Raw genomic sequence first — 22064 nt, 5'->3', positions numbered from 1 at the left:
CGGTTGGGCGCTGGTTGGTAATTTGATGGAGCGCTGGGATAAAAAAAATTGCCCTCAGCCAGAAATGCCAGGGAAGACGACGCTCCGAGTTCTCTTTTTTTTCTCTTTTTTTTCCTTTTCCTCTCACTCCCGTCCTCTTTTTTTTACTGGGATTTGACAGTTTATCTCCTCAGTGCCCATGTATTATATGCAAAAATGCTTCTGGTTTTGGTTGGCTTTGGGTTAGCTAAGAAATTGGGGATGGGCAACTATTTGATCTTTTCATGGCTTTTTTCGCCCGCTCAGTACTATAGACTCTTGAAACAGAACATGACTTCAAAGTGCAGCCTCGGAAGGTGAAAAACGCTTGCGAGTCCCTCCTTGTAGTCGTTCGGACCTTCATTTTAAAACAAGTACAAGAAAAAAACGTAGCCGATGAGCCAGACGCCGGTCCCAGGGCTTTTATACAAGATTCCGATACCACCCACCCACCACATGTCCATCCTCCAAAAACACCGGAATATGCGTGATACAGGACCCGCGCTGGGTTTACCAAAGTGCGAGCTAGTTGCCTTGGGCAGGGAGAAGGCCAGACCCGGGAGAGGAAGTGAGCGGCGGCCAGACCCCAGGGGTAGAAGAATATTTGCGGGGCGCTCCTTCAATGGTTCCTGTCCGAATCAGCTTGACTCGGCTTCGCAAGACCAGGCACCGGACTTCGTGGGGCACCGCCCCGGGCCAGTATAGTACCCGCCAGACCAGGACGGGGCATGCACCAGGCTAGTTTGCATGTTGCCGAGCGCAGACGGGGGGCACAAGAACTCGAGACTGTTTCGGGAAGGAAGGCAGGATGCCCAACCAATGTCTTGGCTGCCGACATGAGCATGTTTCCGGGCCCGGGACAAGATGGAGGTGCCTTGACTATAGCGCAGTCATTCGAATTCTTCTCCCTCTCTCTTTCTTGCTCTTCCCCAACCTCGCCTGCTAGGATAAGGATGTTGTGGCGCCTATCTAGACGCTCACGCAGATGCGTTCGACATGACCTTGGCCATGGATCCACCGCTCCCGCGGCTGCTGAATATGCTCATGATACCGAAGCCAACGTAGAAGAGGCCCAGAGGGTAGGCGACAAGGAGGCGCATGGCCTTCATGCGGCCGACGGCGCAGAAGATGCCCGAGGCGCTGTAGGTGCACCACGAGATGGCGAACGAGGTCAGGATGATGCCGAACGGGGTGTCCATGGGCACGATGACTCCGACGGCCGACGTCACGACCAGGGGTAGGAGGCAGTATCCGAGGACCGAGGCGGAACGGCCGATGGTCAGGGTACTCGACAAGTTGCTGCCGGCGCCGGCGCCTGGTGCGGAGCCTCCCGGAACGCCGGGGCCCGAGACGTCGGCGAAACCCGAGGGCGACGAGTAGGGAGCGGCGCCGGGGCCCGCGCCGTGCGCGGAGGTGCCGTCGCTGGGCGACATGAGCGAGAGGATCAGGTGCAGGGCGATGGAGCCGAGGGCGGCGAGCCCGTAGATGTAGCCGAAATGCAGCTTGCCTGAGAAGAGGAGGAAGAAGCCGAATAGGAGGAAGAACAGGATTGGGCCGGCCTGGTCCGAGTCGTCCATGAGGTGCTGGTCTATGCGCGCAAAGGGGTTAAGAACTGCGAGCGTCTGTGAGAGTGACATAACTGCCCGTTAGTTCGTTGCCTGGAGGAGGAAGCGGGAGGAAAGGGAAAAAGACTGATCCATGGAAGCGCACGCACCTTTGTCCGGATGTGGCCAAAGTTGACGCCGAGCTCCTCGAGCAGTGGCGGCTCCTCATCGTAGCCTTCGGTCGAGAAGGCGGCTAGCCAGCCCGTCCTCAGGCCGCCCTGCTCGCCCATGCGACCGGACACGCCCGCGGCGGCGCCGAACCCCGAGTTGAAACCCGACGACGCGCCATAGCCACCACCGCCGCCGCCGCCGCCGCCGCCGCCGCCCTGTGGAGGCACGCCATATCCCCCGTAGCCGCCACCCTGCTGCTGTGAGGCGCCGCCGACGCCGGGCGAGTATGTTGACGGGTAGAACTGGAGGTTCTGCGCCGACGAGGGGGCGTATGCTTGGTTATTCGGGGCGCCGTAGTAGCCAGACATGATTGTAGGAGGATATGGGGGGAAGACGGGTCGGTTGGCAAGTCGAGCGCGCAAATGGTGGGGGACGGGGGCAGGCAGGGAGGCGCTGCCAAAGGGTCGGTCGGTCGGTCGGTCGCAATGCTCGCTCGCACAGCGGTCAGCAACGATGAAGGGAAGGAGGGCTGCGGGAATGGATTGCGGCGGACGGGCGCCAGAAAATTGGACGATAGAGAGGCACACGAGGCCAAAGACACGTGTGCGATGGGGGCCAGTAAAGTGACGTTCGGGAGGGGAGGGAGGCAGGCAGCTCTTGGTGGCTGGCAGGGGGCAGCGGTGGTTTGCGCCTCGGGAAAGCTGCGACGTTGTGCTTTCAATCGGTTCGGCGATTGATGGATCTGGCTTGTGTGGCCTCGCGCCTGCTGCAGGTGGTGACGGCAGGAGGCTGCCTGTGTGGCTGGGCCGAAAGCTTGAGCCACGCAATGGTAGGTCAATCTAATCCGAAGTGGGGCACCAAAAACGGCCGGGATTCCCGACAAGTCGGCGCATTTCTGATTTTTCCCGCCACCTCGCACCCGTTCCTGCGAGACAGCCCCCCTCCGCCGCCGACCAGCTCCTCGAGGCTACCCTGCCGCACAACCCGTCCGTCACACCCTCGAGCGTGCTGGCAGCCAAAAGCAGAGTGAAAATCAACAGAGCCCCGTGACCTGCAGCAGCAGCAGCAAGCACCAACACCGACAATGGTACGAAACACCCGCCCCATCCCGCCGAGGAGGACCGTTCGACGTCGAGCCCCAGGCTAACCGGCCTCCCTTGCCCCCCTCCGAAAACAGGCTCACCGGGCAGTAATACAAGCCGCCATCATCGCCGGCAGGTCGCTGGGCCGCGCCTTTGCCGAGTCGTACAGGCACGCGCAGGCGTCGTCGCAGTTTGCGCGCGCCCAGGCCAAGGCCGGCGGGACCACGGGTGCGGCCGGCGGCGGCGGCGTGGGCAGCATGACGCTGTCCGAGGCGTGCCAGATCCTCAACGTCAAGCCGCCAAAGGACGGCCAGGGCAACGTCGAGGAGGTCATGTCCCGCTTCAAGACCCTGTTCGACGTAAACGACCCGCAAAAGGGCGGCTCCTTTTACCTGCAGAGCAAGGTCCTGCGCGCCCGCGAGCGCCTCGAGCACGAGCTGCGGCCCATGATGGAGAAGGCGGAGCAGGAGGCCGAGATCCGGGAGGGGTGGAAGCCCAACGTTTACAACAATCAGCCAAAGGAGCGGCCAAAGGACATATAGCCCCGGGCAACGCACGGGGCCTGGCGGTGGGAGATGCTCGCTGGGCACCTATTCAGGCCAGAAATCCGTATCTGCTGCCTGCCAACCCCTCGCCCCAGACATCGCGCAGGGGATGACACAACCCAGCCCCGCTTGGGCTCCAGTCCTCTTTCCCCGCGGCCTCCTGCGGCACATACAACAGCGACGACACCGACGTTGGCAAAGTCACGAAAACTAGCCACGAATCCCGACCCAGGACATCTCCTCTACACACATTCTCTAGCGACATGAAAGGCTCCCCGCCATCACGACATTTGCTTCCGCTTACGAAACTTTTCCTTATTCTCTCTATACTGGCACACATCTTCACTCGACTGCTGCATGGCCCGGCGTTTAAATCTGGCAGGATATGCCTTGGGGCCAGATGGGCGGTGAAAATCAGGCTGCTTGCTTTGCTTTTCGCCCCAAGATTCTTGAGACGGCGTATGTAGAATATAATCTGTACCATCACAAAAAGCCAATACCTTTTGATTTATGTAAAGAAAAAGTGACATTATATTGCACGACCAATGCCTACGCTCCCCATATTATAACCTGGTCTGCTGCGGGTCGGGGGAGGGGAAAGTCTCGTCCGGGGGGCGCCGCTGCTCCCGCTTTCACCCCCCACTAACGTTTCCGCTCCCGTCACCGCCGGTGGCGGCCGTGTGCTCGGCTCCGCGCGCCGGACTTTCACGCTCAACACTGCTACCATCAGCAACGCTGAACCGCCCCATGACCCCGGACGACGGCACGCCCGAGTAGCGTACCGCACCCGACGCCCCTGCCGCCGCCGCCGCCACCACGGCCGGCTCGGGAGGGCCCAGGCCGGGGGTGCCGCCAAAGTCGCTCGTGATGCTCCAGCGCCGCGAGTCGGGCGGGGCGGCGGCGGCGGCAGCGGCGGGCGAGTTGCGCCCGTGCGTGTTGCCGTTGTTGTCCAGGAAGAGCGTCGGGCCCCAGTCGCTCCCCGGCGGCGGCGTCGGCCACCGCGGCTGGTCGTCGGGTGCGGCGCCGGAGGCGGAGGCGCCACGCGGCGGGGGTGCCGGCCGGATCACGATGCGCACCCGGTTGGCGTCGCCGGGCGTCGAGTCGGACGCCGCGAGGGAGGGGCCGGACGGGGCCGTCGCACCCAGGTCGAGGCCGAGCCCGTGGCGCCGTTCCGCCTGGGCCGCCCGGCGCTTCTGGATCAGGCGGCGCAGTAGTAAAGACATTATTATGAGGAGGAAGATGAAGAAGATTAGCCCGAGCACGATGCCGGCTATCTGGTCGGAGCTGAGGATGGAGCCCGGGACTGCGGAGCCGTGCGGAGGTCCAGCGGTCGGAGAAGGCAGCGCCGAAGTGCCAGGGCCTGCGGTTCCGCTGGAGGTGTCGGTTATGGTAGCAGTCGAAGTCGGTGGGATGCTGGCTGATGTCGTTACCGAAGTGGATGGCAAGCTTGTGGCAGTTGTTGGTGTCACAGCGGTCGATGTCCCGCCAGTGCTGGTCTCGCTGGTGGTGCCGGCTCCGGAGCTGAGTGCAGGATCTCGCGTGGTTCCTCCAGGAGCCACTGGGTTTGTGACAGTAGTTGGCTCTCCGGCGGCACTAGTGGTGATCGCAGTTGAGGTTGTAAATATTGTTGTGGTAGTGAAGATAGTTGTTTTAGCATTAGGTGCCACCGTTACTGTGGCGAAAATAGTAATTATCCGCGTGCGGGTCCCTGCCCCAACAGTTATGGTCGTTGTTGCTGTTACCGTGGTGGCCGATGTTTGAATAGCCGGAATATCGGCCACCACAGATGTCTGGCCAGCCTGCCGCTTTTCGCGGGAGAGAAGAAAGCCTGGGGGTACATCTGCGGCTGTTGTAAACGTATAACCTGTTGTCGCTGCTAGGGCATTTTTAGGAATAATAGTCCTAGGGGACCTTTTCCCCCGAGCAATGACAGACGTGATGGCAACCGTTTGTGTTTGTGTTTGAAGTGTAGGGTTGAGAAAAGTAAGGGTCTGTGTGAATGTTGAAACGACCGTGGCTACAAATGAAGTGGCTGTTTTTGTAGTAGTTGCTGTGGTCGTCGCAATGAGTATAGATACCAGGCTATGTGGGATGTCAGCTCAGTATATAAATGTATGTCTCGACGGCGCAAGCTCACCTGAGTGGTTCCTGTCTCACTCCAAGATTTTTCTTGGTCTTTTTTACGTCGAGGATTCGAACGAACCCCGGATCTTGATTTGGTCCATATCTCCATAGATCCCAAGATACCGGAGCTTTGCGTTGTACTTGGTTGAGTCGTCGCTGTGTTGGCTCCGCGGAGAGTGCGCCCACCGGCCTTGCTAAGCCACCAGCCGCCCAAATTTCTTCGAGAGAGCAAGGTTTGTTTTGGACACTTTGAGGTCCAGAGCCAGGATCAGCGTCGGCAAATACTGACAGGCCTAGCGAAAGGACGTGCAACGCCCTCGACATCAACATAATGTGGCCACCATCGTGTTCCAGACGGTGGGTGTTGTACACGATGGGCGGGAGAGTGAAAGGACGGACACAGAGGTTGGCCCCTTTGCTGTTGTGGCCGGGAACCCTGAAAGCAACAGGAGAATATCCGGCGGACGAGTGTAAACCCGGACTGGCGGCGGATAAGTAGACGTATATAAGGATCGGAGTGAATTAGGTCCTGATTTCAACTGGACGACGAACGAATAGGAGCTAGGTAAGGGAGACAGTGATAATGGTTGGTGGGACAAAAGTACAAGCTCGGGGATGAGATAACCAAGCTGGACAAAACCGGCGACAGAACGGCTGGAAGGCGGAAGGCCATGATAAAGGAGGCGGCACCATGGTGAATCCAGGCAAGATCATCCGGGCAAAAAGGTCAGGGTTCACTTGACCGGGGTGTGTGACCGAGGGACTCGAGAGACGGCCAGACCCCGTTGTGGGCACCGTCCAACGGTGTCGGATGACGCGCGCGGCGGCCATCTCCAAAACCGGGGAAATATCCACCACTCGGCTACCAAAAAGGGCAAAGAGACGAGGCCAAGGCATGAAGTCAACAGTCGAGAGAAAGCACAGGAGTGGCGGATATGGCAGGGGGGAGGAGAGACGTTGATGATGGTGGACATCCCGCGTGGCCCCCAGCGTGCAGGCCCAGACCCGAAGACGACATGGTAGCGGATAGCGGCAGGTGGGGTTCTGGATGGGCAAGGGTCGTAGGGCGGGTAGGCCCAGCCGGAAGGCCGGGGAAGAGCCAGGTGGGTGGGAATCAAGGCGGCGGGATCGGCCCCTCCAATATCGGCATCGGATGGGATCTGAGAGAGTTCGGATGGGGTGCGACGAGGGCTGAGGCAGACGAGTTGGATGCCGTCGCAAGGGTGGCGTCTAGGTGAGCCGCGTAGGCGTCAGGCAGAGTCCCAGCCTGGAGCTGGTAGTCCCGTAGCAATCACTTGATAGCTGTAAGGCTACAATAGAAGGAATATGATGTAGAGCAACAGAGCAACAAAGGATATTGAGGGCCATCGTCACCCATCGTGCTCGAGATGCAACGGCACCCTGGCGATATGCGGCGGGTAGCTCTGAGGCCGGCAGGGGTCCCTGGTTTCGCAACTGGCCAGGGGTGGGTCTGAGATGGGACGGAGGGGGAAATCCAGACATCAGGATCAGATGGCGCCTGGCCAATCCCTGCACGGATACGACCCTATCCGTTACGCCAAGGGTGGACCGTGCTGAGGATGAACTGGGGGAAATTGGCGGGGGAAGCCCCACTGCCCAAGTCCATGCTTTGAGACGTTGACGTCGAGAATCGTGATTTTCAGGTCCAACGCCTACAACGAGCGATACATTGATCATGTCCCTACCTTATGGAGGGAGGTAGTTAGGTATCTAGGTGTCTACCTATACTGCACCTGAGTATCATCCTGGCCAGCACAGACTCGCCCTCTAGACTAGGACGTCCTCGTCCTTGCCCTCGTCTGTCTCCCCATCTCCAACCCAGCACCCTCATCGCCGCTCGATTGGCTGTCGGCGTCCGCCAGCGTCGGACCGCTGAAGCCCGAGACGGGGCTCAGCCTGTGCGGGCTGGCAGGGTCGTTCATCCCCAGCACGAAGCTCTCCTGGCTGTGCGACCACTCCCCGGCGCCGGCGCCGTTGCTGTTGCGGTTGCCCTTGCCGGTGTTGTCCGCTCTTGTCCTCTCGTGCCCGTGGCTCCCTGCGGAGCTTCGCCTGCGCCGCTCCATGGAGTCTCCGTCCCGGAGTAGGACCGCCCGGTCCTCGGCGCGGTCCGTCACCGTCGCGCTTCGGCTCCGGGGGGAGACAACGCTCATGAGGCTCTTCAGGCTCAGCGTCGTCGGCGTCCGGTAAGCGACTGAGTGGGTCGGCGCCGGCGGCACTGGGATCCGAGCCTGCTGAAGTGTTGCCTGGTTCTGCTGGTGTCTCTGCTTGCTAGATGCGCTGTCTGCTTCGCTCTTGGCCGCCCAGGGATAGACTCCTTGGTGGCTGATAATGCTCGTCAGGTTCGCGCTGTGGGTGCGACGCCGTGCGAGACGTCGCCCGCCGCCGCCGCCACCGCCTGTCCGCCCCGACGTCCGCCGCTTGGCCGGGTCCTCGCCCATGCTGGAGCGGGGCCACAACCTGGCCAGCAGCGGGCGCAGGGTCGGGGCGCAGGCGCAGATGAGCGCGACGTCGCACTCGAGGATGGTCATTACGAAGAAGGCCAGCGCGTCGGTGGCCTGGACGCCGGAGCCGCTGGGCCGGAGGTTGGCGTGCAGCGAGAGCTGCAGGCGCGTCAGGCTGGCGGCCATGACGAAGACGCCGAGCGAGAGCACGACGCCGAGCGCCGCCCTCTGGCGCGGCGGCAGCTCCAGCGTCCAGACGCAGGGCACTACCAGCACTATCAGCCAGGCGTCGGTGACGGTGTGCAGGCTCGCGCTGGCGATGAGGAGCGGCGTGAAGGAGAAGCACAGCAGCGGCCCGCCGCCGCCGCCGCCGCCGCCGCCGCGGCTGCCAAAGAACTCGCCCGTGACCGGGTGGCACTGGAAGATGCTCATGGCGAGCAGGGGCAGGCCGAAGGCGAGGACGAGGCAGACGGTCGCCCAGGCGAGCCGGCGCTCGAGCGGCCGCGAGCTGAACATGCGCAGGTAGAAGCTCAGGATGGAGAGCTTGGTGAGACAAAGGCACATCTGGTAGAAGATGAGGCCGAGGTACGTCCGCAGCAGGTACGGCCGGACGTCCTCGTCGCCCAGCGGGCCCGCGTCCCTGCTGGCCGTGAGCACCATGGACTGCGCGATGCTGGGCAGCTCGGCGGCGATGGTGTAGACGACGCAGACGGCGGTCGAGAAGACCCAGGCGGCAACGATGAGTGTGTCATCGAGGAACCACTTGTGCAGCACCCGCAGCCGCGACCACGCCCGCGTGGCTATAAAGATGGTGCAGACGGCGTGCGGGACCAGGAGCCCGGCGATGATGGCCGAGCCGCCACCTCCCCTTGGCGGCGCTGACGGGTCCTGCGAAGCCGGTGTCATCTGGGTTTGGTTGAGAGGAGCCATCGAGTGAACAGGCAACTGTCGGCTATCGAGACAGTTGACCGCGAGATTCCAGCGTAAGCATTCGGACTCCGTGTACTCCACACAGGAGCCTCTGTGGTAAAGCTGACTGTCTGGGGACGCGATGCGGCGCGATCCAGCTCTTGAATGCGAGACGCTGTAGGTGAGTTAGGTGTGTATACGTCGGATGCTAGGGAAAAGTGATGACTAGGTATACTACCGGGAACCCACCATGGGCGCAGGGCGCGGCCCCGTAGCATATATACGAGGGCATGCGCGATAGCGATACGGTCCTCGATCTGCGTGCGGCGCAACACGGCCGCAAGGAGGGCATAACAGTGGTGGGCGCACGGGGCCCCCGACGGCACCAGAGAAAATGTGTGCAGTGGCAATATCGAGACACATGCGGTCAGAGGGCCGGATGCGTGCGCGGCCGAGAGGCGGGAAAGGGCAAGGACGTGGCAGAAGGTGGCAGAACGCAGGAGGGCTCAGTGTCCTGCACGCTGCCGGGCCGTCTGCCGTCTCTTTCTTTCCATGGTGGCCAGAGCGCGCATCCGCCTACCTACGCCTGCCCATGTCTGCCATACTACATCGGGCGATGCGGAGTGTCTGGGGGCGGCGGCGGGACGAGCATGTCGACAATAATGGCTGCAGCCCGCATGGGCACGTACACACACAATGATGGATGCATACACCCCTCCTCTCCACTTGGGTGCTCCCTCCGTGCCCAAATACGAGTGCGCCATTGGCTGCATTTGAGGCAGAATAGGATGAAATGCTGGAGGGGAGTGGTCCCAGCAATACGGAATCCGGATCAACCAGGAGGGAGGAAAAAACAACAAAGGACAATAACAGCCGAACGCTTTGCGGGGAAGCCCTGTCCCTCCTTCCCTCCCCAGAATCTGTAACCACGTCGATTTATGCCAGAGCGGCGATCTCGAGAGTGCAGCATCGCCGTGTTGCTACGTGCGACACGCGTAATCACATCCACAATTGTTACACACTGGGTTTTTTCCTTCTTCTTCTTCTTCTCATGGTTGGCGGTGAGCTGGACGGTTAGTTACCACTTCCTTCAGGCCGGCCCTTGACGAAAGAGGGCTAAAGGTGATGATGGGCTTTCCGGGCGATGAAACTTGCGGCGGCTACCTGCCTTCCCGTCCGTACCTCGCAGGGCGAAACAAAGTAGGTGAGTCTTGGGGGCAATTCCTTGTATGGCGGTGAGCCGGGTACTCGCAGCTGCGTCCTCCATCCACGACCAAGGCGGTGTCGGATGGTGTACTTGCAAGTGTGAGATTCGAAGTTCGCTCTTTTCTCCTTTTCCTGTCCTTCTATTCTATACGTATCTTGACGGAAGCGAGAGCCCTGATCTCCCAACCCCGCTGTTTGTATCGCGCCTGTCTAGGTCTTCCGCTTCACCAGGCCCTTCCAAAAGTCAAAGCTGTTCTCGTCGCTCTGCAGCGCCCACATCCGGCCCGTGGGCCTGTCGCCCGTTCCCAGCTCCTCCGCCTTCAGCATGCCCCAGTCCCGGGTGATGCCGGCGATCCTGGCCCGCACGCCGCCCTCAGCTTCCAGTGTGACCAGCTGGTCCGAGTGAAGCCAGTGTTTGTAGTAGCGCTCCTCGAGGTCGTCCGTGAACCCTCGCGAGATGAACTCGTTGTAGAGCGCCTCGATGCGTGTCAGTATGCGGGCCAGCAGCTGCTCGATCTGGAATGGCGGTCGCTTGGCCGCCTCGGCCAGCGCGTCCAGAGACGTCGTCGGCCGCGGGTTGGACGTGTTGATGCCGATGCCCAGCACCACCTGGTAGTTGCCCGACGCGTATGAGCAGTTGGCGAGCATACCCCCGATCTTGACCCACTGCGGCGGATCTGCGGGTTGCGTGGGATCGCGGCAGTCTGTCGTGTGCCACGATCTTGTCAGTCATCGGCTGGTCCCCTGAGACGACATGGCTTCGGCGCGAGAAGACTCACATATGTCGTTGGGCCACTTCAGCCTCACTGGCATGTCAGAGTAGCCCTGGCCGTAGCTCTGAATTGCCTCGATCAGAGCGATCGAGGCTACATACTGGATGAACACTATCGGCCGGGAGGCCACAAGGTGGGCTGGATGGTTAATTACGGTGGAAAATATTAAAGCCCCGGGCGGTGCAATCCAAACATTGTTGCCGCGGCCCCTGCCTGAGGTCTGCGTGGTGGCGGCCAGGGTGAATCCCGTAGGCAGCTTGGCCAGAAGCTTCGGGTTCCTGTACTTGGTTAGTAAGCTTTCAAGAGAGGCCAAGCTGAGAGCTTATAGAATAGGACTGGAGACGGTACGTTTCAAGGATCGTGTTGGTGCTCGTCACCACTTCCCCGTACATCAAGGGGCTCCCCCAGTCGTACGAGCTCGTTTCCCGCCTGCGATAGTTCTGCAGACTGGAATAGTATAGGGCGTGATTGAAGGCAGGAGTCATCTTGGGGTTGGGCCAGCCCTCCTCGTGCGCGAACAGGTTCTCTATCTGCGGGCTAGTGCCCCTCTCGACTCTGCCACCGTCGACGGCGTACTCGAGGTCGGACATGGACCATGCCGTTGCCGAGTTCACAATACGGAACGTGTTGCCTTCTGCCTTGATGAGCTCTGCGCCGTGCTCCTTGGTAATGACATCCTCAAGTGAATGGAGCAGTTCACTGACTTCTTGGTGTGTGGCCGAAGTGAGGTGGAGGCTGGTCGGCGAAGGTGTCGCCGCCGCTTCCTGCACGGCATCCAGACCGATCCTGGTCAGGCAAGCTCGCAGGAACGCGGTCCGCGCTTCCTCGTCGGCCGTGAGATCTTTTATGAGCTTGTCATATCCCTCGACGCTCGACTGAGGGGGTAGGAGAGAAGGCGAGAATCTATGCAAGCAAGCCGGGTGTGAGATGTCTTAGTCAACCGAGCCTGTGTTTACTTAGCCCTCACAGAACTAGGCCCCTGGACGGCGCCGTTGCGGGGCACACATACTCTGGGTGGAGGCCGAAGAGCAAGGCGTGTCCGTTTCCAACTGTGACGTGGACAGCAGCGGCGGGTCTTCCGCTCCCGCCGTCGACATCGATCTCGTCCTCGTACTCGGCGAGCACATGCACCCCCTTGGATGCCAAGGCAGCGGCATCGACAAAGACGCCGCCGCCGTTGTAGTAGGTGCGCAGCGTATCCGACATGCCCGGCTGGCGCACGGGGAACTCATGGCGGCTGAGCCTGACGAGGGCGGCCCTCGCGCCCGCCTCGCTGTGGTACTGGAACCCCGCAAAGGCGCCACCGCGGCAGGTGCCGGGAAAGAAGGCGAGCTCCCTAGGCCCGGCGACCTCGAGGACCTTGTTGCCGACCTCGAACTCGCAGCGGGCGGAGCCGTAGTAGGCACCGGCGCAGAAGCCGAGGTACCTGCCGCCGCGACGGACAAAGGCCGCGATGGCGGCGTTCCCTGGGCCGTTCAGCACGCGGCAGTAGCCGAGGTCCGCGCCGCCGGGGAACACCAGCATGGCGCAGGTAGGGGCCCACGGCTCCTTGAGCAGCGCAGACTCGCCGATGGTGGAGACGGCGTAGTTCGGTGCCAGGAGCCGGCGCAGGGTAAAGACGGCATGTTTTATCGATTCGGTAGCGGCGCCGCTGCCTTTGGGGTGGTGAAGTCGGTGTCAGCAACATGTCCTGGATCTACATGGAAGCCAAGGGGATGAGGAGAATTAACCTGTGTATATCAGGATGTTCAGCTTCCTAGTGGCCATCTTGGCAGACCCAGGCCGGCGTTGGCAATGGCCTTGACTAGAGTTGATGTGCTAACCATGGGAAATAGTGAGGCTTAGGTTGAGCGATTTATCACGGCCGTCAGGTACAAATAGTTGGGGTTTGGTGCTGACGCTAGGTCTTGAATTGCGCACGCACGGGACAGAGCAGCCTGAATCAGCTGCGGAGGTCCGATTTTAGTGCGCCGGACCACCTGGAATAGAGGTTACATAGCGGCCGCTAGTTGCAACTACAAAAAACTGAAGCACACATCACACATCGCACGATATTGACTCAAGCCTCAACCACCAACTCAAGTCTCGCCTCGTCGAGTAATTCAAGCATGTCCAAGAACGAAAGTGATGCCGAGAATAAGGCAGTCGAGGACGATGACGAGCCGGACGAGTGGTATGCATGTGAGGACGTGATCCCTGACCCTATGTCCTTCTGACAAAGCCATGTCCAGGGACAAGCGCATATTCAGCACCGGCTGTGCAGGTGCGTGGCGCCCTGTGCCTTTGACCTTGTGGGAGTTATAACGGCTGATGGCACATTAGACGAGAACTGGAAGCTCACAGAGTGCCACTCGGAGAAGAAGGACTGGAGGAAATGCACCGATGAGGTACGTGCGGCTGCGGCTCTGCTTTTCCCCAGCCTGGCGTACTGATGCGATATCACTGAGACTTTGCGGCAACAACATCCATCCAGTTGACGCGATTCCGCGAGTGCTGGAAACGGCACAATAACGACAAGCGCACCCAGACCAAGGATGCTGAGCGGGAGTGAGGGCTGGTTTTCGCATTTGATTATGGTTGCTAGACTACCACTCCAGCTCAGCCCCTGCCCGTCAACAGGATGGAGAGAATTCTCGCCAGAGGGGCACAAGGCATCGCCAGATTACACCAGATTACAATCACTGGCCCAAGCTCCCGCCCCGCCCCTCAACGCGTGGGGGGAGTCTTCCCGCGCCAAGCAGATTTCTTAGTGGATCCACCCAAATCTTCAAATTGATGTGCTCCAAAGATTGATATCGAGTATTTGCGCATCGTGATTTTCCCTGTTCCCACACCTATTGACGCAGTCAATTGCGGTCGAGCCGACAATCCAAATCCGCAAACGAGAGCCGCGGGAAACTCAGCTGCCGAGCAACTTCAAGTACCGACCTCTGTCCGCCCACAGCGTGCCAGCCAGCAGCGGCCGTCTCGGGCACTTCGTTTGGACACCCGGTGCTTCCCCGCGCCCTCTCGCCCGTCCCGACACCCCCTTCCTCCCCCTCTCACAACAATCCGCCCAAGATGAGAGCTTCGGCGACGCGCACACTGCGGCCGCTCCGGCCGGCGGCGCTGCTCCCGTTCCGCACCCCGCTCGGCTGCCGCTCCGTGGTCACAGCGAAGCCCGCGGCCTCGTCCGCAGCCAAACCCAGGGCGCCGGCCAGGGCCGTCTACTCCAAGTCGTCCACCACCAGCGCCACCACAGCGGCCAAGCCAACCACAACAGCAGCGAAGCCGACAGCAGCAGCAGCAGCAGCAGCAGCGGCAAAGCCGGCCATGGCGCCCGAGCCGCTCGCCACCCCGATCCTCGACCCGCAGGCAGCGGCGACTCCCTCGGAGGCGGCCACGGCGGCGTCGCGCTTCACGCCCGTGCCCGACCCGCCGGCCGGCGACGGCACCATCGACTGGTCCGCCTCCTTTCACGGCCTGGGCTCCATCCCCTACAGCACCGAGGCGGCCCAGATCCTCATGGCCCCGCTCGACCCCGAGGACGTCGAGGTCAAGCCCGACGGCATCATCTACCTGCCCGAGATCAAGTACCGCCGCATCCTGAACCGCGCCTTCGGCCCGGGCGGCTGGGGCCTGGCGCCCCGCGGCGAGCTCATCGTCGGCGAGAAGATTGTCACCAGGGAGTATGCGCTCGTTTGCCACGGCAGGTGTGTACTCTTTTTTTTTTTCGTTTTAACCCCCTTTTCCTCCTCCTGCCCTTTACTAATAAACTCGAGCACAGATTCGTCGGCCAGGCCCGGGGCGAGTGCCAATACTTCAGCGACGAGTCAATCCCCACCGCGGGCGAGGGCTGCAAGTCCAACGCCCTGATGCGCTGCTGCAAGGACCTCGGCATCGGCTCCGAGCTCTGGGACCCGCGCTTCATCCGCTCCTTCAAGAAGCAGTACGCCCAGGAGGTCTGGGTAGAGCACGTCGTCAACAAGAAGAAGCGCCAGATCTGGACGCGCAAGGACGGCGAGGTCGCCTATCCTTACAAGAGGACCTGAGGACGAGGACGAGCATTAGACGACTGTTCATAAAATCCCGAGCAGCAGCCGCCGCTCCACCCTCCGCTCTTAGCATGCCTAATTCGCTGGCCACCCTGGCCGACGACATGATTGATGTCATTGAAGGAACCCTGGACTGCGGCCTAGATACCTGATATTGTATGTAGCAAATTTTTTGTCTGTCCCACGAACCGGCGCGTGTAACATAGATCAAAGTATAGAAATCGCAATGAGCATGTCTATGCTGTTGAAACATGTCCTAACTCATACATGGTGCCTGCCAGCCTCGTATCAAGGTCATGATGATGAACCAGCGCTACTTGGCGGACGTCTGCGCATAGGCCATCGTCTCTGCAGCTGTCTGTCAACTACTTATGTACAAAGCCTGTGCGCATCGCCACAAGCAAGCTGGCACTCGGCCAAGTCGGACGGACGTGAAAGTCCACCTTGCGGCAAGCTCTAATTGCGCCGGTTTTCCCTTGGCCCCCGACCACTCAGGTTGAAAGAATGATGTATGCAAACCCAACAAATCCAAATCCAAAAAAAAAAAAGCTCCCTTGACTAAAGAAGGATAAAGGCGTTAGATGTTCGCCAAATGTGAACCACAAGGTGGCAATGGCAAGCCAAAATTCATGCGTCATGGCCGACTCGTTCACTTGTCGACACCAGAGCTCGCGCCAGCATCGGGGTGGGCGCCTGGGCCGCCGGCCGACGGCGAAGCTCCCCAGCCGAAAGGGTTCCAGGCACCGCCGGCCTGGGGCCCCCGGCGCCGGACGCCCGTGCCGTCGTCAGCGTCCTCGGCCCCGCTCTCGGCTTCGATCTTCTCAAAGTCCTGCTCGCTCCTCGACTTGCTCAGCCCACTGCCCGAGGACTCGTCGGTTGCGGCCGAGTTTTTCCACGGGAAGCTACCCGAGCTGATGTTTTTCTCCAGGTTGAGGCCCTCCACGGCCTCAAGCACACGGCCGAACCTCGACTGTGATGGGGCCGAAGGGGTTGACGACGAAGTCGGAGCTTTGGAGTTGGGTAGCTGGGCCGCCTCGCGGTCGAGCACGGCCAGCAACGCGGTCAGGCGGTCGCGCTGGGTCGCGATGAAATCAGCCTTGTCGGCCTCACCAACGGAGCTGGGGATTATGCTGCTCGAGGCGCCGGCGCTCCTCGAGACGTTGCCATGACCAGGGGCGGCAGTAGAGGGTGCGCTGAGGGCGGCGCTCACGGCGCCCGCCAGCATGCTGAATACATCATTCCCGCCGGCCCCGCCGGCGGCAGGGTCCGGAGCACCGGCGGCACCACCCCAACGCGCGGCGGGCAGGCTGAACCTAGCAAACAGGTTCTGAGTGTAGGACTGGGCCGACTGAGCGGCCGTGGGAGGTGGGGCCTGCTCGGGCGTGGGCGGTAGGCCCAGGACCTTGGTCTTGAACCACTCGATGGCGTCCTGCAAGTAGGCCAGGCCGGCGGCGCGAAGCTTCTCGTGGGTCGAGGCGATGAACTCGTCGATGGCGTCCTCGTTCTTCTGCAGGTACGGGTGGATTTGCTCCTGGTAGATGATGCGAGCGCCCTGGGTCTGGGGCAGGATGAGGTATAGGAAGAAGAACAAGCGTATATAGGCGTAGAAGGGTACCCTGGACACGCAAACGAGGGAGAGTCAGCAAGAAGGCCGGGGTAGGCGGCACAGGATTTATCGGCATACCAGCATAGAAACCAGTCGGTCCAGGACTCAACAAGGAGCGCGCAGGCGAGCACAACCCAATACATCAGCCATGGCGTCAGCTGGGCCGGATCGTTGGTCTTGAGAGCCTTGTAGGAACCAAAGAGGGGGAAGAGGAAGGAAGCGATGGAGCTGTGTCGCTTGGGCGAGCGCTTGAGTTAGCCTTCGGGTCTCGAGACGGAGGCGGGGGTCTGATTGTCTATATGTTGGTGGTGCGGCCAGCAACGTACGAAAGCGTTTTTGCGAAGATGTCAAACATGGTCGACGAAAGGTTTCGAGGCAAGCCAAGGGCGATGCCGTCGGATCGGTCTGAATCTGCGTCTGCGGCTGCGTCTAGGAAGATTCGGTTTCTATCTGGTCTTGTTCGGTGGCGGATCGAGGAGGGCGGGCGTCATATCGGCGCCAGAGGGATAGCTAGGTAAGTATGGGGCTAGGACAGGAAGAAGGAGGTCGGGGCGGACGGGAAGAAAAAGGCCGGCAAGGGGGCGAGGTCGAGGGCAGAAGAAAGGAAGCGGCGGAAGCTAAGGCCGGATGGATGATTGATGCACAATGGATGGACCGGGCAGGCATGCAAGCGTGCCCGTCGCCAGCCCACATGGATGGATCAGAGCCCGGTTTGGCCAAGTACCGTGGTACCTTGGCCCAGCTCCCCCTCGCTCCTCCCCCACCACACCACCACCACCACCACCACCACCACCTGCCCGACCCGCCGGGTACAACTGGGGAGGCACGCGTCGGCATTAGCTCGACTGGTTGCTAGCTAAAAGAGAATAAAAAAAAGTGCCCCGCGACACCAAATAGTGCTGCGTGTCACAGGGTAGCATGCGGACAAAACAGCGGCTTTGTTCCCAGTACACACTACTCAATCCCTACCTCGTCTTTGCACAACGGGGCACGCACTGCCCACGCATGCTTTCCTCGCGTCGCATCGTTGCCTGGAACTTCAGCTGAGTTATCGGCGTCAGGCTCGGAGTGCCCTGTGCTGTGTTGTGTTGTGTTGTGCTGTGAAAGTGCCAGAGGTACCCAGAGGTACACGTACCTACCCAAAAGGTATGTACAGACGGCTGTGCTCTATGGGATTGAGGCCTACGTCATCGACGTCTGGTGAACAGCCCAGCTGGTCGCCCAGGTGCCGTCAGAAGGCATGTACCTGGGGACAGGCGGTGGGATTCCGCCCGAGGGGCCCTGTGATTGCGGTAGGCTAGCCCCATTTTGCGCTGGGAGTCGGTCCCGCAGCCCAAGCGGGGATGGGCTCAATTGCGGGGCGTCGGCTGACGTTGACTAGTGGGGGGTTGGCGAATGCACACAATGCGCCTTCCATCGTCGTCGAGGCCAGACCAGATCATGGTCGTCTCCCGTCCAGGCACGTCTGCAGCCAGCATCTTAATTTGCATGCCAGATTCTCTACTACCTCAAAAAAGAAAGAAAAAACCGCCAGCGCCAAACCTGGCGGCATCTCGCCCTGTCCACGTCGTGCGTGCATGAGCCTGCTGTGTCACGTCCTGGACCCTGAAGTCTAGAGCGAGCCTTTGCCAAGGCTGGATCTAGGATGGTAACCCGATTGCGGCCTGGATGGGGGAGGAGAAGAAGCTTAAGGAGAGCCCAAGTCAAGACGGAACTACACTGACGTATCAAATCCACAACCACGCCCTTCCAATAATTGCCGTTTCCGATCATCATTCTGCAGAACCACATGGGCCTGTTCGAAAGTAGTAACTCCTTCTGATCTCGGAATGTCTTTTTTGTACAGTTAGTCACCTCTGGTAAATGTCTATTCCTTTCAGTGCCGTGACCGTGCCGGGAATAGACATCGGGATAACATAAGGACAGGAACAGGACAAGCATAGGGGCAGGGGCAGGAACAGGGGGTACCCTGACAACTACAGCAACAAGCAGGGGTGCCGAAGGTCGATACGTGACGGCACTCGAGGTGATAGCTACAGTTGAGAATGGAATTGTCCCCAGCACTCCCGACACACCCTAGTTTGTCCAACCTCGTCGTGAGGTGATGCTACCACATGTGCCCCATATCACCGACTTCGAGTGGTGTCACCGTGTGTATCGGTTGTGCTCTATAAAAGGCCCGGTGGACCGCCTCAACTCTCAACAACAGCATCCTACTTCTCCTTTGGGCCATATGCAACCTACATTTTCCATAAAGACGCAAGCTACCTGAAAAGGATACTGTCCTTGGAGAGGTTCTCAACTATTCAATCAACGGCTTCCTCCGCCAGAAGCCAGACATGAAGGTTGGCTAACACACTGACCCATCTGACGTAACATACAACTTGCCACACAGCCGGCCCGGCTACGCCACAAGCTGCCAACGATGGCATCGTCTGCGCCAAAGGGGTGGGCGACGACACCCGGCCACAGCGCGAGGCCCGAAGTAAACGACGACAGGTCCCATCGCGGGCGGCGGGCCGCGCAACGAGAGCCAGAACCGGAGAGGGGCAGGACCCTACAGCGCGGGCGGGCGGCGGCACGCCAGGAGCTGCGGGTGTACTGGCACAACCGGGGCAGCGACCGCGTCTACGTCCGCGCGCGCGACAACGACGACGACGGCGACGACGAAGGGGACCCCGGTGTCTTTGTCGGCGTGGACGAGACGCTCCGGTGCGACGCGGCCGACTACCTCCGCGGCCTGGCCGACTTCCTGGGCGACACCCGCGGCAGCTGCCGCCTGCACCTGCTCACCTGCACCGAGGGCTCTGTCGACGTCGTGGTCGACACGAGGCTGGACCTCCCGACCGTCGTCTCCATCATGAGGCGATGCGCCGTGCCCAGGTCCGAGCACGCCGATCTTGACCGAGGGCGGTCGTGAAGGAGAGCTATCCGGCTCGTCTTGCTTTTCCCAGGCCTGCTAGGTGTAGTGATTGGACCGGCACCTTCGCGGCGCGTTCTCGGCATCCATTGTTTGATTATCCAGCTCAAAAAATGCGCCTGAACGCACCGGTTGACATTGCTACTCTTGCTTTTCATCAGGTTGCATGTGTAAATGCTGCCGTGACTTGACCCAAAAAGCTGCCAGGCCCCTGATACCATCCCTGAAACCGTCACTGAGGAACAAACCTGTTGATGGCAGTCTTCCAGAAATCGCACCTCCGCCCTCGCCCGCCCTCCCACGCGTAGGCGTCGGCCTGCCAAAAGTCGTTGCTCAGGCCCGGCTGGGAGAACTCGGTGACCTCAATCCCAGCCGAGGCCACGACCCTGTACGGGGTCCCGCCGGTCTGGTTCAGGTTGACAAGGGCGCGGTTGTCCTCTGTCCACCTCGGCCAGCGGCTTGCCGGATTCGGCTTGTTCGGGTCCGGGGCCGAGGCGCCGTTGGCTAGCCTGTTGTCGATGGAAGGGTTGCCGCTAACGATGAAGTTGCCGTACATTCCTAGAGTACAGGGGGCAATTTAGTGTGAATCCAATACAAGTCGTGACCAACTAGGGCTAGCCATGCTACAAATGTCTGGGCTCTGGCTTCGAGTATGGGTGCGGGGCATGGCACTCACGTCGAAAAGCCCGGATAAAGTCGGGACCATGCGACGGCTCGGGAGTGAGGTACGCGGCCACGAGGTCGACGCCATGGCGGGCAAAGGGGATGGAGTACTGGTAGTAAAACGTCTCGCGGCCCCTAGCGCTACTGAAGGCGTCGGCCAGCCAGTAGGCCGAGCAGACAAAGGTGGACTCGGCGTAGATGTTGTAGGCCCTCTGCTGGTGGCCCGCGGCGACCTGGCTGACGTTAACGGCGGTGGCCGGGCCGAGGCCGCTGGTTTCGAACCGCGGGCTGCTGGGGTCGTCGGGGCCCGGGACGCTGGGATAGGCGTCGAGGATGGCCGTGACGTTTTGCTCGGACAGGTTGACGTAGTTGCTCTTGATCCACGCCCTCAGGATCTCTTCGGTCGTGATCGTCGTAGGCGTGAACAGCGCCGCCTCGTTGGCGTTGTTCTGCTCAACCATTATACAAGGGTGAGCTACGGGCCTCCAAAGGACCGGCTGTGGGTATCAAGGGCCACAATGCCCAGATAATCAGCACCCCTTGCTCAGAGTGGCACCTACCGCTGTCAGAATCTTTTTCCCGTTGACCGCGCCTCGAGATAGGAGAACGCTAGCGGGCTCTGTGAGGTAAGTCCCATCCGTTACGGGGATAAAGGCCCTGAAGAGCGGCTTGCAGTCAGATCCAAGCAGCAGGCCAGTAGAAGCAACGACGTGGGCAAGTCCAGAATATGCTACAAGCGAGCCTAGCCTACCAGTTTCCATACGGGACGCTGCTGCGGGGACCCGTGGCGTTGGCGTTGGCAAAAATCAACGCCTGGCTGTCGGCCGAGACGAGGCAGTCGAATACCGGGCCCGAGTCGGGGCAGCCCGCGGCTACTGCGAAGTCGCGGTAACGGTCTTTGGGTATGTTGTCGTGGTAGTAGGGCTGCGTGGGCAGGTACGGCGACGCAGCGATGCCCTTTGTTGATCCTGTCAGTATGCCGGCCACCGTCCACGTGCACCCTCCTGCCCTCGGACGGCTCTTACACTTCTAAAGAGCGAAGTGCCCGTCTTGCCGTCCCTGGCGACGGAGAGAATCATTACCGAGCCCCCGCCAGCCGACTCGCCATACAGAGTCACCTTTCTCGGGTTGCCTCCGAACTTTGAAACATGGCGTTGAACCCATTGCAGGGCGAACTCCTGATCCAACAGACCTGCGTTCAGAGTTCCCTTTTCCTTGATCTCGGGTGATGCAAGGAAGCCAAACGCTCCCAGCTGTTATCCAGTCGTAGTTTGCGTTAGCGAGACATATTCAAGCGCTACGAACCACCGATCAACATGCCACGACCTACCCGGTACTGTATCGAGACGACGATGAACCTGTTGTCATTGGCGTTGAGAAACCCGGTCATGTCCAACCTCGAGTTGTCGAGCCCATATCCGCCTCCGTGGATATACACAAGGACGGGGAGGCCACCCGTCCGTGAATCCGAGTCCTGGTCATCGCCATCCTCGCTCTTCTCGGTGGGAGCATGGCTTCTCTTCCCGGTCGGCGCGTAAAGGTCCAGGAAGAGACAGTCCTCATCGCCCTGCAGAAAGGGCGGGGCGGAGTCTGATGCCGGAAACTGCTGCGGACATTGCGGCCCAAACGTATCGGCCACTATAACACTTGTCCGGTTCGCCACCGGAGGCTTGGGCGCCTGCCACCTCAACTTTCCTGTTGGAGGTGCTGCATACCGTATCCTGTTTGGTGCGGGAAAGTGCGGGTTAGATATGGTCTCGTATTAGTAACGTTGCCTTTGACATGATTCGCTTAACAACAAGATGTATCCTGCTCTACTGACCCTCTCCATACCGTCAAACCGGTGGTCGAGTTTTCGAGACCCTGATAAGCGGCATACCCAAGGTCTACCACCGCCGGGTTGGCAGTTTTGGCGTCACTCCTCACCACCGCGGCTGCGTTGGTGAGCGTGAGTCCAGCCAGGCAAACGAGCACCGAGTGCAAAAGGACGCGGGCGCCCATCATGGC

General features: G+C 60.5%; 9 protein-coding genes across 9 annotated transcripts; 3 read left to right on the top strand and 6 right to left on the bottom strand.

The window, feature by feature from the left end:
• Window positions 1–105: 105 nt before the first annotated feature.
• Window positions 106–2469, bottom strand: GGTG_03779 (hypothetical protein). Its single transcript, XM_009221561.1, has 2 exons — window positions 1733–2469; window positions 106–1640 (listed from the first exon to the last, which is right to left on the bottom strand). The coding sequence occupies exons 1-2, from the start codon at window positions 2099–2101 to the stop codon at window positions 996–998; spliced, it is 1014 nt and encodes a 337-aa protein (XP_009219825.1). The 5' UTR covers window positions 2102–2469; the 3' UTR covers window positions 106–995.
• Window positions 2470–2598: 129 nt separating this feature from the next.
• GGTG_03778 (mitochondrial import inner membrane translocase subunit tim-16) lies at window positions 2599–3886 on the top strand. The gene is made up of 2 exons (XM_009221560.1): window positions 2599–2820; window positions 2911–3886. The coding sequence occupies exons 1-2, from the start codon at window positions 2818–2820 to the stop codon at window positions 3355–3357; spliced, it is 450 nt and encodes a 149-aa protein (XP_009219824.1). The 5' UTR covers window positions 2599–2817; the 3' UTR covers window positions 3358–3886.
• GGTG_03777 (hypothetical protein) lies at window positions 3766–6565 on the bottom strand. The gene is made up of 2 exons (XM_009221559.1): window positions 5498–6565; window positions 3766–5442 (listed from the first exon to the last, which is right to left on the bottom strand). The coding sequence occupies exons 1-2, from the start codon at window positions 5812–5814 to the stop codon at window positions 3993–3995; spliced, it is 1767 nt and encodes a 588-aa protein (XP_009219823.1). The 5' UTR covers window positions 5815–6565; the 3' UTR covers window positions 3766–3992.
• A 693-nt stretch (window positions 6566–7258) lies between these two features.
• On the bottom strand, window positions 7259–8935 carry GGTG_03776 (integral membrane protein). Its single transcript, XM_009221558.1, has one exon. The coding sequence runs from the start codon at window positions 8874–8876 to the stop codon at window positions 7278–7280; it is 1599 nt and encodes a 532-aa protein (XP_009219822.1). The 5' UTR covers window positions 8877–8935; the 3' UTR covers window positions 7259–7277.
• Window positions 8936–10082: 1147 nt separating this feature from the next.
• On the bottom strand, window positions 10083–12741 carry GGTG_03775 (biotin-protein ligase). Its single transcript, XM_009221557.1, has 5 exons — window positions 12565–12741; window positions 11844–12489; window positions 11183–11737; window positions 10841–11112; window positions 10083–10765 (listed from the first exon to the last, which is right to left on the bottom strand). The coding sequence occupies exons 1-5, from the start codon at window positions 12599–12601 to the stop codon at window positions 10272–10274; spliced, it is 2004 nt and encodes a 667-aa protein (XP_009219821.1). The 5' UTR covers window positions 12602–12741; the 3' UTR covers window positions 10083–10271.
• An 81-nt stretch (window positions 12742–12822) lies between these two features.
• Window positions 12823–13629, top strand: GGTG_03774 (hypothetical protein). Its single transcript, XM_009221556.1, has 4 exons — window positions 12823–13007; window positions 13066–13097; window positions 13157–13221; window positions 13308–13629. Exons 1-4 carry the CDS (start codon window positions 12943–12945, stop codon window positions 13383–13385), a joined length of 240 nt encoding a protein of 79 aa, XP_009219820.1. The 5' UTR covers window positions 12823–12942; the 3' UTR covers window positions 13386–13629.
• A 1365-nt stretch (window positions 13630–14994) lies between these two features.
• Window positions 14995–17248, bottom strand: GGTG_03773 (hypothetical protein). The gene is made up of 3 exons (XM_009221555.1): window positions 16801–17248; window positions 16553–16702; window positions 14995–16484 (listed from the first exon to the last, which is right to left on the bottom strand). Exons 1-3 carry the CDS (start codon window positions 16827–16829, stop codon window positions 15518–15520), a joined length of 1146 nt encoding a protein of 381 aa, XP_009219819.1. The 5' UTR covers window positions 16830–17248; the 3' UTR covers window positions 14995–15517.
• A 1459-nt stretch (window positions 17249–18707) lies between these two features.
• Window positions 18708–19476, top strand: GGTG_03772 (hypothetical protein). Its single transcript, XM_009221554.1, has one exon. The coding sequence runs from the start codon at window positions 18900–18902 to the stop codon at window positions 19392–19394; it is 495 nt and encodes a 164-aa protein (XP_009219818.1). The 5' UTR covers window positions 18708–18899; the 3' UTR covers window positions 19395–19476.
• Window positions 19227–22058, bottom strand: GGTG_03771 (inactive carboxylesterase 4; the record flags this gene model as incomplete). The annotated part of the gene is made up of 7 exons (XM_009221553.1): window positions 19227–19952; window positions 20071–20506; window positions 20618–20714; window positions 20809–21014; window positions 21083–21310; window positions 21388–21778; window positions 21880–22058. The coding sequence occupies 7 exons, from the start codon at window positions 22056–22058 to the stop codon at window positions 19627–19629; spliced, it is 1863 nt and encodes a 620-aa protein (XP_009219817.1). The 3' UTR covers window positions 19227–19626.
• Window positions 22059–22064: the final 6 nt, after the last annotated feature.

Source organism: Gaeumannomyces tritici, assembly GCF_000145635.1.
Source record: "Gaeumannomyces tritici R3-111a-1 unplaced genomic scaffold supercont2.2, whole genome shotgun sequence".
NCBI classification, from domain to species: Eukaryota; Fungi; Ascomycota; class Sordariomycetes; order Magnaporthales; family Magnaporthaceae; genus Gaeumannomyces; species Gaeumannomyces tritici.
This window is presented reverse-complemented; position numbering and strand designations above follow the sequence as displayed.